The sequence below is a fragment of the Porites lutea genome, chromosome 11 (assembly GCF_958299795.1).
Source record: "Porites lutea chromosome 11, jaPorLute2.1, whole genome shotgun sequence".
In the NCBI taxonomy this organism is placed as follows: domain Eukaryota; kingdom Metazoa; phylum Cnidaria; class Anthozoa; order Scleractinia; family Poritidae; genus Porites; species Porites lutea.
In genome coordinates, this window is record NC_133211.1 from 22917653 (window position 1) to 22932623 (window position 14971).

General features: G+C 37.6%; 1 protein-coding gene and 1 long non-coding RNA gene across 2 annotated transcripts in view; both read right to left on the minus strand.

Annotated features, from left to right (window-relative positions):
• Positions 1 to 8333: 8333 nt before the first annotated feature.
• On the minus strand, positions 8334 to 9733 carry LOC140952867 (uncharacterized). The gene is made up of 2 exons (XR_012167406.1): positions 9116 to 9733; positions 8334 to 8575 (listed from the first exon to the last, which is right to left on the minus strand). It is a non-coding gene; the product is annotated as an uncharacterized lncRNA (long non-coding RNA).
• Positions 9734 to 10903: 1170 nt separating this feature from the next.
• LOC140953336 (uncharacterized) overlaps positions 10904 to 14971 on the minus strand; it is a 31294-nt gene continuing 27226 nt past the window's right edge. Inside the window, exons 5-9 of the mRNA XM_073402826.1 lie at positions 14380 to 14936; positions 14260 to 14302; positions 13078 to 13152; positions 12164 to 12348; positions 10904 to 11233 (exon numbers count right to left, since the gene is read on the minus strand). Of these exons, the coding sequence (XP_073258927.1) occupies positions 10904 to 11233; positions 12164 to 12348; positions 13078 to 13152; positions 14260 to 14302; positions 14380 to 14936 (1190 nt within the window). The remainder of the gene's footprint in view (positions 11234 to 12163; positions 12349 to 13077; positions 13153 to 14259; positions 14303 to 14379; positions 14937 to 14971) is intronic.

Below are 14971 nucleotides of genomic sequence, written 5' to 3' on the forward strand. Positions count from 1 at the left end.
TCAAATTTTTTCAGGGCCACAATTGATTAACTAACTACCCGGACTCTGAATTTCATGGTCATTGAAAAACTGTGACATTATCTTCTATAAGCCCAAACTTGAGTAAACATTGAAGATTTTTAGCGTTTTGGCTGAGTTTGTGCTTTGGGAGTTGTCTATTGTTTCTAGTCTGTCATTATACAGCATTCTTGTTCAGCACGCGTGCAATGACCACGCTTGGCTGACTTCCGAATGCTCACCGAGATATTCCCGTCACGACTTGGTTTAATTATTGGCTTGCATTAAACCTATGAAAAAATGATATTTTTTTAATAGTAAGTAGATTTAGTGTGTAGCACTTCTTGATTTTTTTGCAAAGGCACAAGAAGCACGAGAATTAATTAAACATTGTGACTTAAACCTCTTTGTATCACGCGATGGCCTGTCTCACTGTACCAAAATTATTATATCTCGGTGAGCATTCGGGAAGTCAGCCAAGCGCGGTCTTTGCACGCGTGCTGAACAAGAATGCTGTATAATGACAGACTAGAAACAATAGACAACTCCCAAAGCACAAACTCAGCCAAAACGCTAAAAATCTTCAATGTTTACTCAAGTTTGGGCTTATAGAAGATAATGTCACAGTTTTTCAATTACCATGAAATTCAGAGTCTGGGTAGTTAGTTAATCAATTGTGGCCCTGAAAAAATTTGAAGGAAAAAAAACTACGAATTTTTAAGAAAATGCTTTTTTCGTGAGAAGGACTCTTAAACGCTGACAAACGTCAACAAATAGCGAAAACTATAATTTCTATATGTTTGCTTTGCTCGAAATCGCGCGCATTTACGAGGCCCTAAAGCGTTTTGCTGACTTGCAAGGACCCATCTGTTTTAATGATGCCCAAAATAAAGAGATGAATCTCATAGTTTATTAGATATAATCCGTGTAAAGTTTGCTTATCATTTTCGCATAAATTATGACCTAAATTTGGAAACCGCTGAATTTCTCGAATTGGGTCTTTGCGATTTTGGTGAAACTCTGTTCAGCGCAAGGCACTAATGCGCACTATGTGTAGCCGAGAGATTTTCACGAAAAAATGCCGGCAACAACAGATTTTCGACTCAGACCTCAAAGGGGCGTGGCATTATAACCACGTGACATTTACTCCGATCGCCAAAAATTTTATGTTATATTGTAGATTGATCTATATGTTATCCATTCTATGTGTTAGACTTACGATAAAAGTAAAGGTGGGGATACCAGAGAGCTTCAAAGTAGGGTGGTACCCCCCCAAAAAAACTGGGTCGAGTCACCTTAAATAGGGCAAAAAAAACCAAATTCTGTCCAAGGTCTGTATGACAAAAACAAGGGCCTCATAGTACTGTTTACCTGAGACGTGATGAGAAAAAGTATGTTTAAAAGGCTGGTTTACACACCACCAGATTCGTCGCCAAGATTTACTAGTAAACTAAACTTGTCGAACACAAAAAATCCGGCCTGTTTCTTTATTTTGGCCTCTCTTTTAGACAGAGGAATGCAACGTGTAAATTGGCTGCCACCAAGGATTATCGTGGCGCGTGTGTTTCTTAAAATTATATTTCGGGGTTGTCCAAATATCTATAGTCTCTCTAACGGAGCAATGTTGGAGAGACTGGTGAATGCCACATTATCATCGGATGCTACAGCTAATGCAAATACAATACACGAATAGGTCTATTTGTTTTCCAGGCCTAATCTACTGTGATCGAACATGATTGCTATTTTTGGGTGTACAAATAAGACTATTTAATAACTCGATGTAAAAGCTGTTTCACTCTTGGACTGTCAAATTATTTTTCTCTAAAGACGTTTTCTCAAACGTCAAATGAATGTGCCCTGATCTGTGGATTACAAGTTTATTGTTTGATTTAAATTATTATGAATTTATTAACGGGAGCTTCGCTTTTAGCCCTGGCTAAATCTATATATTAATGAGTTATGACGGGGTTTTACAACCATGATACCCCGCCCATAAACATCCCCGCCTATCTGATTTTACAAGCAACCAAAAGGATGCCTGTCGCACGAGTGTAATGACCCTCTACAGCCGTGAGCAAGCTGACAGATCTGGCGCACAGCGGGCAGTTTAAGGGAAAGACATGGTTGCCATATACCAGAATAGCCCAGTATATGGATTCAGTTTTCCTTTTTGTTAGTTCAATAACGACACAGCAGTTCAATAAGTACACAACAGATCAATAACCACACCAGTAGTTCAATGACTACACATCACAACTCCATTATCACTTTACAGTTAACAATCACACTCGCGGCACCATATTTCATCAAGCCGCCTTTTATTTAAAAATCTATACTGCATTGTATGTAGCAATGTTGTTAATAAGTAGTAGGATAATAACTAATTTAATAACATTGTAATGATACAAAGACATATGATAACAATACTAGGCATGATAACCAGATATACAGCATGGTCAGTTAACTGTAATATTGTATCATTTTCCTTCGTAACTTTTTCCTAGTACAGAAAATATTCCTCAATTTAGAATCCACTCTCTTAGAAATGAAAAAAGAGACTGGTAAGGGTAAACCTCCCTTCGCCTTCATTAGTATTCTCTCTACAGAAGTAGACACAGAATCAACCTTATCATACATCAATGGGTAGGCAAATAAACCACCTAAAGACCTCTTGGTCCTTTTAAACTTCATACGATATAATCCCTCTTTATAACTAATCACATTCCTATGAATAAACCCTTTGGTGTAACCAGCCTTCAACAAACGTAGGGTAAACAATTTCAGGGATAACTTGTAATCATCCTCACAAAGGGAATTCCTAATATAACGCATGCACTCAGTCCTCACTAAGGCCCTAAAGACATGTTTTGGATGGTTAGATTTAGGGTTTAAATAAGCAAACTTATGAAATTTCTTAAAAAATGTCCAATAATGTATAACCCCTGTAGATAAGGTTAAATCATCCATAGCTAACACTAAATCTAAGTACTGACATGTCACATAGTTTTTAACAATGTTTACCACCAGGTTACTAGGGTAAAAAAGCATAATTTTCCGCAACTCGGACAATATACTTTTACTGTCCCTTACAGAAAACAAAATAATCCCGTCATCAGCATACCTTTTCAAAAAGATTACTTTTTTAGCATCACGCACTAAAAAATACTTATACTCAGAGTATAACAAAACTAAATCGCTAATTTCCTTACTAAAATAACAACCCATACTAACCCCCTTGACCTGTTTAAATAAACTATTACCCACATTAAAATAATTCCAATTATTGCAAAATAAATACAAGTCTAAAAGAAAATCCACTTCCGCCTTCCCCATTCCAAGAATTATTGCCAATTCCCTTAGTGTATTGCTAGCGTCTTTAAAGAGAATATTTGTATACAAATCCTTAAAATCATAAGTTACAAAGGTACATCCACCCACTGAACTCAGATTAGTTTTCTCTATTAAACCAACCAATTCATAACTATTCCCTAAAATGGAATAGGGTAATGAGCTACTTTCTAAGTAATCCTTAAACCTAACCAAAATTGTCCTAAATCTCTTCTGTAAATATTTAGATGCCTCTACAGTGCACCACCCTTACCCAGTAACTATGGGCCTACCTGTTAATAGACTTTCATTCTCCATACTAGCCTTTTCTTTTAGTTTGTGTACTTTTGGAAGTAAATTCAGGCTAGGTAGAGTGTAATCCTCTATACTATTGCCTAAATTAAAGCCTTTATAATCCTTAACTGGTAACACCTCCGTATGTTTCTTTAAAATCGCTTGTAAAGATAACCGACGTCTAAGTTTTATACTGTCTACATCCCCCATATTCCCTACCATTTGATAAAAACCAGAATTCAAATGCCTATCATATTCCTGTTTATACCAAGAAGAATTGTTAAGAGACCAGCCCAGGTTTTTGTCACTCTCCCTCAGAATATAAGCATTATCCTGACTTAAATCTCTTAATAATTTTAACCCCCTTTGGTTACTAGACATCATCCTAACCGTATTAGCATGTAACGATCTACTTCTAACACTTCTAACATGATTTACAGAGTAAAAATCAACTAATTTTAAAACCTTGGTTATAAACCTTCTCTCCAAACAACCTATTCTAGGATGGAAAAAATAACGAAAAATTTCCTTCCTAACATTTCTGCTCCGCCCTCCCCCTTTCATCCTAACCCTCACCCTAACACCGGCTAAATATTCAACATAACTCAATACAGCTAGTTCAGTCTGTTTTTTAACTGCACGCTGCTTCTTTATGCCATCAGATGTAGGTTTTCCTTGCAAAACGAAACCACCCCCATAGTTCAATATCTGCCGCTCTTCTTTGGTTACATTGCATCCAGTAAAGTTATGTAAATTCACTCTATCACGTTGCCTTTCTCTTTCAAATGTAATGTCCTCACCATTTAGTCTATCCTTATGAATAAAGGATTTTAAATCACTTTGTGATAGAGCATCCCTCTCCTTTACAAAGGACAAAAAACAAAGCAAAGTGTCTTTCAGTTCACCCGCAATTACTAGGCCTCCTCTTGCATGTCTTTTCTCCTTTATTTTGGTATAATAATCTCGTCCTTTCTTGTTTCTCCACTGCGTTATTTCAGAGGTAATTAACTTCGTCGTACTCTCTACTATATCATCAACATTTCTCTTTATGGCCGCTAACTCCAATCCCATGCATTTCTCCTTTTCCTCCAGAACCAGCCTTGATTTTTCATCCTTACATGTCACTACGCCACAAACAGCTGTATATTCCACATCTGCTTCCTTTCTTAAATTATATATTTCAAACTTTAACCGTGCGAACGTACTGTACAGTCTATCAATCTTCCTCAAATCATTTCTTATAGCAGAAGTAATATAGCGAGAAAACGAACAATTCTTTAATTCAACAGTATTCTGCTCGCAGCGCGCACTGGAAATAGTTAACTTCCCTTTAAAAATTTTTAAAAAACTTGACCTAATCTATGCAATCACGTAGCCCAGACAGATTGCACAAGTTCACCAGTCGTCTCCCTACACAGCGAACTTCACCATTGAGGTAAGCATTCCTAACCCTTCAATCTCTGTATTTATCCTAAGTAAAAACACCTAGTATGTAGATACCTTACGAGGAAAAAACAAACCAAATTTCACTCACCCTTACTACTATAGACGACCGCAATGGACACTCCAACATGCCAAAAAGTAAAACGACCAAGAGTAGAGGTATGTAGTAGTATTTTTCAAACAAAAGACATCCTTAAGTGACAAAAGGCACGTAGGGCTCAGCCAAGTGGTATCATAATGGCGTCGAAACGTGTGGAAACAGGCTCTTTCTCCGAAAACCCGCCCCATTCCCCATCGGTATTATATTCTGCTAACCTCTCCCTCCCTGACCTGTTTCCTTGATTGCCTTCTGAGCTCCTGATGAGACAAGGCTTTCAACCTTATGTTTGGATAGGATGTTTTTCGTTTTTAAAGATGAGCTCATCATACCTTATTTATCATTTATACCTGGGTAACATAAGATAACAATAGTAGACATATTATCATAGGTAGGTCACTCATTTTTACAGCTATCACTAGAGGAAGAAAAAGAAATTAGATCATGCCTGGCGGCCATCGAAATGGAAGAGAAAAGAAAAGAAATCGAGGGAAAAGAGAATAAATTGCGGATCAGGGAAGAAGAATTAAAACTAAAAGAAAGAGAAAGCGTATTAGAGAAAAAAGAAAAAGAGTTAAAGGAGAAAGAAGAGAAATGTAAAGAAAAAGCAAATGAGTTAAAGAAAACCACAATGGAAGCCAAACGGGTGGCTGCCCAGCTCCAATTTATGGTCGGGCAGCTTGACCGTTTGGCAAACCACGTACTTTCAGAGATGTCAAAATGAAGAATTAATAATGTCGGACATTAAAGAAAATTTTAAGACAGTCAGGTGTAAGTTGATTTATTGCATAATTATTGTTCATGATTTCATTACGACAATAAAAAACAAAAAAAATTTTCTGTGTAATGATTCGTATAATTTATCTCTAAGAGAAATTTCGCAAATCTTGTAAGACCAACATATGCTTTTCCAAAAAAATACAAAGCCCAAGTGTTGTATATTTTGTGCTGTAGTAAATAAGCAATTCGTATAATCTTTTGTGAAGAAAAAGTTATCCTCTTATTGCAAGGTATGTGCCCCATCGCTGTCGTGCTCTACTTCCTCTGTTACCCCTATCTATCACTCAGATCTTGGTCCATAAATCCCCTTTCCTATAACAGCAATCCTATATCTTGAAGCATTGGTTTTCCTCAACATCCATCTTGTTCCCCTTTTTTTGCACAGGCAGCCTCATTAAAATCAGTAAATAATGTTATTATAGGTCCTTAATACATATTTCCCCTTATTCTCCTAAGTTACAAGTTAACAAATAATGCATCCCTCTAATTCCCTCTTTTTTGCTGAGGCAACTGAATTAAAATCAAAAATAATGTTATTAAAAGTTCTTATTACCCAGTTCCCTTAAATTCCCTAAATTTAAAAGTTAACAAATATTGCCACCCTGTCCCCCACCCCCCAGAAAATAAACTCCTTGTAACCGAGCAGTCTAAGATCAGAAAATATAATAAACCCCTCAAAACCAATCCGTGTAAGCAATCTAAAATTGGTTTCTATTCATGCCAAAACAATAACAAGGGTGCGTAATGAATACTGCAATGAACCACCGTACAGTCTTGCGGCAACAGAGGTTTTTGCTAAACTACAACTGTTGTTGGCTACCTCGTGCCTACTGGGCAGATACCACAAAACTACACAAGCAGGATGACGGAGCACTGTAGACAAGCCCCCCGTAAAATGATGCACTGAACTGTACATTAAAATTACAAAAGCAGGATGTTGGAGTGTTATAAACAAGCCCCTCACAACATGGTGAACTGAACTGAACTGTACTTTGTCACTTAGCTGTTGTTCTTGTTATTATTAATGTTATAAATTTACGCATGAGCTCCTGAAGACCCCCTCAGGAAAAAAAAGAAAAAAAACAAAACAAAAACAAAAAACAAAAAACAGAAAAAAAAACAAACAAACAAAAAAAAAAACAAAAAATATTATAGTAATAATAATAATAATAATTAATAAATAATTTAAGTTAGATATTATTATTATCATTAGTAAGCGCATATCCATTAAAATCCCCTTCTCCTGCCTTTATGCATCTGCGATACAAATAAAGATATATTTATAGTTGTAACATTTTCTGAACTCATGCAGTCGTTGGTGAACTTAAGTGTATTTTATGAACTGTGTTGTCTTTACTGAACTATATTGTCTTTATTGAACTATAAAAATAAGACACCTGATGAGAATGACAGACCTTCTGAGCGGACTAAAATTTTTTAAAATAACATCAGTCTATGTTCCCTTCTACATTAGTGAGCTCACTAGAACTTAATAACAGTGTAACATAGCTATTTATCTATTTAGTTCTCGTACCATAGCTAAATGAGTATTTACCACTTACTTAATGCTATGCATTCTTATTAAAAAATAACTAACGTATTTGTGGCTAGTCTTCCCGCAGCTGCATGTAGTTTACGCTCAATGAACTGATGTGTAGTCCTTGAACTACTGGTGTGGTTATTGATCTGTTGTGTACTTATTGAACTGCTGTGTGGTTATTGAACTAACAAAAAGGAAAACTAGGGCAAATTTTTATTACATTTGGGACAAAATGTTGTCACATTTAGGACTTTATTACATTTAGGCCTTCTACAAATGGACTGTTAAATCCAGGGAGCGTGGGGAAGATGTGGACAGATCCGGGGAAGTCTAAGAAGTCTGACTGCCCAACTTTAGAGTTTGTTGGCGAGGACAGGTTGATAGTCTTTTCTTCCACTTAGAGTGATGGGTTAGGATAAACGAAATAAACCCTTCCACGGGTTTTTTCAACTTTTGACATGGACAAGTTAGGGACAATCCGTCGACACAACTGGAAAAAGCGCCTCAAAATTAGTAAAATTTCCAAGTTTGAGAGTGATTTGTCAGAAAAAAAAAAAAAAAACGAAAATAATTATAGCTCCTCAAAATGGCGAAATTTTGCAGACGTTTGTATGGTGGAGGGTACAAACTTGCGTCTGACCATACAACTTTGGTTACTGGCTATATCTTCGCTCACTTAAGACGTATCGCTTTCAAATTTGACAGTTTTACGAATTTCAAGGCGCCCTTGTCAGTGGTGTGACGAAGGATTTTACCAAACTGGCTCATGTCAAAGGGTGTATTTAGTAAAGGGCGACGTCAGGGTAAACAGATCCGTTTCCTTAAATTCGCCGCTATTAACTACATCAGACTTCGTGGCATTTCATTCAAATACTTTATTGATAAAGCAGGAGATTAAACTCCAGGTTTTGAATAGAAGAAATGCTTGGTTTCTTGCCTGGTGCCGTCTCTCTTAAAGGATTGCATGATCATCTTATCTTTACTTAGAATAAAGTGAAATTACGAATAAGAAAGGTAAGGGTTTCACACGTGATGAAGGATTCAGGCAGCGGCACTTTCTTCACCACCAGTTTCTTCCATCGGTTCCACTCCAGCTCCTATCAAAATTAAAGAAAAGGAAAAAAATAGTAGTTACTCACGGTGTAACTTAATTGAGCAATACATTATTTTAACCGAGGTTGATTATTTGAACATATCATAGACCATTTTACAGTTAACGGCGAAAACGAGGCGGGAGTTGACCAATACAACCCTTCCTGCTTTACTATGTAAATCCTGATGTTTTATGCTAACTAGGAATTTTTTTTTTGCACAGTTTCCATGAGAAAAGGAAAGAGGTTTGTGTTAAAACAAGGTCAACCCCAGCCTCACGTTCACTCAAAGGCTAGGACACCAAGCTCACAAGTGTGAAATGGTCTATTTTCAATGCTACATTTCCATCCTTGGTCAAAAGCAGTTGACACCAGCCATAGACATTTTAAATCAAAACTGATGTGCAACCCTTGCACATCAAAATGCCGCGTCTCCTGTTTGTCAAACACGAGAGAAAACTCGTCAAGTGTAATAACATTAGTCTACAGATGGAAGATGAAAATAAATAGAATATATTAGAAATATTTGAAATAGATAAAAGTTACCTTGACTGAATTCTTTCAGGTCAACGTAATCTAGGTCTGCACAGTCAACCACACGTCGGCGGGATTTTATTGTTTTGAATACCAACGCTGAATGCGGGTGGCACCGTCAAGGTTGTCGCACATGACTCTAGCCATAGTAACTTTTCTTATTTCATCCAGCTGTTTGAGCGTAAAGGCGGTCAAGTGGTCATCTCTCTCGTACCAAAAGCGATCACCAGAGCGGAACTTTCCCATATGCTTTAGTATAACATGGGTATTTACGCTTCCAAGCACCCTTCCTGGAAAGGGGCTCTCTGCTATGCTGCCGGGAAAAACATCAATATCTTTGACATTTTTGTATACAACCTTAAATCTTGCAATCTGCTCTGAAGAGAAACTATCCGAAAGGTCATCAAAAGAATTAACAGCTCCCAATCCATGCACTTCTCGATAATGGGCGTAACCTGGTAGGCCATGGTCCCGAGCACGCTGCACATTGATGGCCATGAGATCGCCAAAGATATTGCCTTCAATGACGAGTCGCTCGCGTACAGCGTTCACAAAGATACTATAAAAGGAATGAGATTCTATTAGAGAAATCATCTTTCTAATACTAAGCGTCTACATTAAAGAAGGAGCAGTTGTTCACAAACAATGACTCAATCAAAAAAGTTACAAGGCCATCTGGGGACTAAGAATAATTTTGTACTTAAGTCCAATAGTCAGGTCAGTGCTTATTGCAGCTGATTTAACAAGAAAATTTGAACTTAAGAACGCGTTACTCGACTTTTCGATGCTTCGAACATCATTATCAAGAGTGTAAAGTTTCAAAGTTGTTAAAAGAGGTATAGTTTGAATAAATAAGATTGCATTCGTGCGTGCTTCATTATTATGGGTGGATTCATTTGCAGCATACGGGTATATACATCGCATTTGCCCGTTTGAATTTTTTATTGTTTTTGAGCTTAAAAAAAAAAATTCCAGTGGGCAAATGGGACGGGTATACCGTCGTATGCTGCAAATAATCCACCCTATGTAAATGTATTTAATAGAAAAGCTTAGCGCGAATCGAATCCGATTCAATGTTCAGTGATGGTTTGAGTTTTTGTATAAATAGTATCTCGTAGACAAGGCTTTTGAATTCATTTCTGCATTTTTTGAGGACCGAAAAATTGTCCGTGAGGGTTGGCTTCTCGGCCCCATGTTCTTTCACGCATGATGTACCTTCCGATCAACGAGCTGAGCTTGTGTAGTTCGCTGATGCGAGGAAGTAGGTGTCGATTAGAGAAACCGAAATAATCCATGTCACATGATAGACCACATTAGAAAAATTTATGTGTGAAAAGAAGCCCTATCCGGTATGGTTTTCGTGCCGACGTAAGAGCTATAGATATAGTGTGAACACAGCGGTAGGCTATGTTCACACTATGAGGGAGTCATGTAGCGTTGTCATGAAAATTTAACCATATGACGCTATTAAGACTGTACGACACAAAAGGGTATGATGGAGTATAAAAGAACACAACGTTACACGGACAGAATGCTAAAAAGGGTCACCAACAAACGATGGGAGTTTGAACTTCATGCGGGCTGACTGTGAAGACCTTTGGCGAGAGAGGAAGCTAAAACTGCAGTCTTGGTTACGTGGATCCGATATGCTTGGATCAGGAAATGGACAGGGCATGCGCGCAGTGCTGGTGTGTTGCTAGCGTGCTGTGTCAGTAAAAATACTACACCGCTGGAGTTAGAGTCCTAGGGACCTAAATCAGGCCCAGTCTGAATATCATTAAGGGTTAAAGAGCGCTCTACTTACCGATCAGGAGTCTGAGCCTCGAAAAATATCAACCCGAACAAAATTCTTGTAAGGACGCTTTGTTCATTTTTATTAAAAAACCTTGTTGGGGTGAAGAAGTCAACTAGCTCAGCAAAACGAATGTCTCTAGGCAGGGACCGATCAGATCCTCTAAATCGACTAAAGGTGCCGTCGGCTGCTGTCAGAGCAAAAAGGGCGCGAATTGAACTGTGACCCATTCTCAGAGCGGATGTAGAGAAAACGTTGGTGCATTGCATATTCACTTCGGGGTTATATCCAGTGAAGAATTTTCCTTTAGGTTCTAAAAGAACACCAAATTGTTTTCTCTGAAAAAGAAATATAAAAAAATTTTTAAAATGCGTTCTCTTGTATTAAATGCCGGGGCAAGGATGACGCAAATAATGTGTGTGCTCTCGCCGATCAGTTATCAGTTAAGTGGCCGTTTTTTTTTTCCAAGTATGGAGGCCCCCTTAGTTTAGACTCTGTTTATAAAGAGTTAGAGCTCAACATACGTGCACGCTGGACCAAGCGTTAGAACACAAAGAAACAAATAAAAGAATAAATGATTGCAAAGGCAAGAATCATGCAAAATTGTCACTTTGACAACATGACGCATTTACCAGTTTCCAAGTTAGAGCATTTTTAGCGAATCAGTAAAATACTAGACAAAGTGCAAATGTATTTGATTTTAAAGCGAAGTTAAAATTTAGGAACGAATTCTTCCGTGAGAGTTCAACTATTTAAAATTTACTGTTTTTTTTATTGTAACAAAAAACTTATTCTCTGCACTGGTCAACATGTCTTTTTTTTAGCATTGAACTGACAGTCACACAGTGACTCTTTTTCAGTACCAACCCTTTTTCGAAGAACGGTTAAGGTAAAATTAAACTTAAAAACATCTCAAGAATATGACTAAGGCTGAGATTCATAGCCAAAACGTTATTTTAAACAACATAGAGACTGAATTAAGAAAAAAAAAATTCAAATTCAAAACTTAAAAATTTGAAATTTGTTTACCGGTTCTTAAGTCTCATCAAACTGTGGGTCTCCTAGGAAATTAATTGCGCATTGCCCATGACGTATGCTTTTAGGGAAGTCAAATTTTAAACCACAGTACGTTCTAACAGTTAAATTAATTAAATGCGTAAGAATATTAGTGAAATGATTATGAACAGAAGAACAAGTTAGTTCAAGAGGCCGTAACAGGACTCATTATAGGTGCGGATATAATTAACGTACTTTGATAAAGTTCTTACCAATTCTTTACTGGGGAATAATACTGGAAGCCACTCATTATAGGTGATATGCTGAAGCTCTGCTATTACAATCTTACGCGCCTCTTGAAACAGTGTCTCGTCATCCGCGTAGGGACGGAGTAATTTAAGGTTTGTTGCAATACGGTTGTGCTCGCGGACCCACAAAGTGTGCATCGCCATAAGAGCTGCAATAAAATTACTCCACGGTTATTCCTTTATGCTGATTAAGAGACGAGTTTTGAATGACAATCTAGAATTTGTTAGTTAATTACTATAATACCAGTTTCTTACCAGTTTGCATCTCTATCATCTATCTGAGTAGCGCATCCACTTGCAATAAATATCCTCTAACAAATATGTCAATAAGGTAATTAGACTTGTCAAATTAGTTTTTTTTTTACGTTTGAATTCACCGGCTTTAATAACATTCCTGCACACACGGGCTTGCTTCCTTCGCCGATTTTTTTTTGCTCCCCTTTACTTGGGAGCCTGTTCGCAGGCTATATTCTAAGTGAGCGCCTTGAAATGCTACACGTACATGTCAGTGAAGCCTTGCTTGTTACAGTACAAATTGTGCCTCATGTATCTGGTTTCATCGATCATAAATGGGTACTTTGATTTAAAGGTTGTTTTAAATTAGTTTAGCCATATCTTGCCCTTTTCCATTCTATCTTATCTCTGTCTTTAGTTTTCTTTTCATTCATTCATTCATTCTTTCTCCCTTTATCTTAAATAAGTAGTGATTGTAAATGAATCAAACGAATAGAAAGATGACAAAACACACAAAACGAATTATGCGTCTTGGACGGCAGTTTCATGCAGTGATACTATTTTAAATAATATGACTGTATTCTTTTTACTTGAATTTTGAGTGGCGATTTGAAAGATTTTTAAAAAGAGAATGTCTTTTCTACCTTGGTTTTCATTGACTCGAGCATCACCAGCAATAAAGCAAGGTTTTTCTTCTGGATTGGGAGATCTACAGAAAGCTTCTTAATTAGCATCAGGAAGTCTTGGCAGGCCTCCAATGGTTCTCAGTGGCACCGTATCTAGAAGTCCATGGCCTTTGGGACTTCGAAGCTGTTTAGCTAATTCATCGCTTGATCCGTACACTTGTGACCCGTCAACATAAGCGGTAATAATATTTATCTGTAATAATAAAGACGTTATTGGTATAAGAGACAATATTTATTTCAAATGAAAAATAAAATTGACAATTATTAGACGAGGCTGAGTACTGACATATTAATAAATATAAATAAACTCATGGACTGGAAGCAATCTGCCATTTTAACGGAAGAGCGATTGCAAGAAGGAGAAAAGCGTGGCTTCATTTACACATAAGCAGAAGATTTTTTGCAGCCAAACACAGTTGGACTACATTTCGCATGAGAAGACCGTTATTTGTTGGTAGTTATTTGCAGGTCACGTGGTGGGCTCTAGACCAATGAAAAGGAAGAAAAATTTGCATCGAATGATAATAGTGTATGCCAACGAGTAAATAATGCTTTTCCATGGACTCTGAGTGTCATTCAAACCCTGGAGTCTTTGGTTAGTGCCATGTGATACTGCAGATGATTACCACGTTTTGGCTGGCCTTTTTTGCAAGATTAAAGTGGGAGCTACTGGTTTCGATACGTCTCTTTCAACACCTCGAAGATGTTCGCGGAAGCGGCCGCCTAGTCTGGCCTGTTTCGCTTATGCATAACTTTTACTCAAAACGTTTGGTCCTACTCTCACTCAAAACCTAGTTTGTGTTCTATTCTTAAGGGTTCTCGCGTCTGGAAAACTTTCCCACTCTGGGAAATCCACAGACAGCCCAAACTCAGTATGAGAGTTTAATCATTAACATGCTTCATGTGTGCTGATGCGAATTTAGCAATTTTTTATTTCTTCCATCGCTGTGTTTCTCCTCCTAAAATCGCATCAGATCGGGAAAAAAAATCACACAGGAAGCAAACAATAACTAACTTAATAAAGTTAAGCATTTTTTTGTTGGAAATTCCAGCGAGTATTGATCTTCTTGAATCTCTTACCTAATTTTTATTTAAGCACTTTAAGTTCACGACGGTTTTGAGGATTATGCAATAGGATACCACACGTGTTAATGATTAAACTCTCATACTGAGCTTGGGCTGCCTGTGGGAAACCACATGAAATAGACGCCATTCTGTGTATCAATGGACATTTATGAAAGAGTTAAATACTCCACTAACCTGGTCACCAGCTGGGTTTCTCACAGACCCCGCAAGAGGAATGCATTGTACAGATTCGTTAAATAACAGTTCTAAACCATTCGTGATTTTTATGTTAACACATTCAGGAATGGGTTGGCATGGTGCATTGTTTATCCCACAATCTAAGCCTTCAGACAGCTCTGTTAAGGTGATATCGTGATCTAGGAATTGTCCCCAGGTCATTGTCAGGTGGGTAAAATTCACAATAGTGCCATTGATATTCGCAGTATCATTGTTCTCCAAAGCTTCAACGCTAACTTTTCTGGGATTTGAAAGTAGCTTAAAATCAACTCCCAAACTTCGTGGTGCTTGACTACCAGGATCTCCTTCATAGTCGGGTGGCAGTAAACGCTCTAGAGGTTGTTCCGCGGATCCCAGAGTTATGTTACAAAGATTGTTGCATGTGCCGTCAAATGTGCGATACTTGCGTTTTAGGCATGCTAAAGCCGTTTTAAGGGGTGTTTCGCAGTTTGCTCTATTCTTCAGTATCTTCAAAAGCAGTCTGGCAGCTGCATCAGAGGACGATGCTTGGCGTACTTCGTAAGTGCCAACAATAACAGCAGGTTTTCCG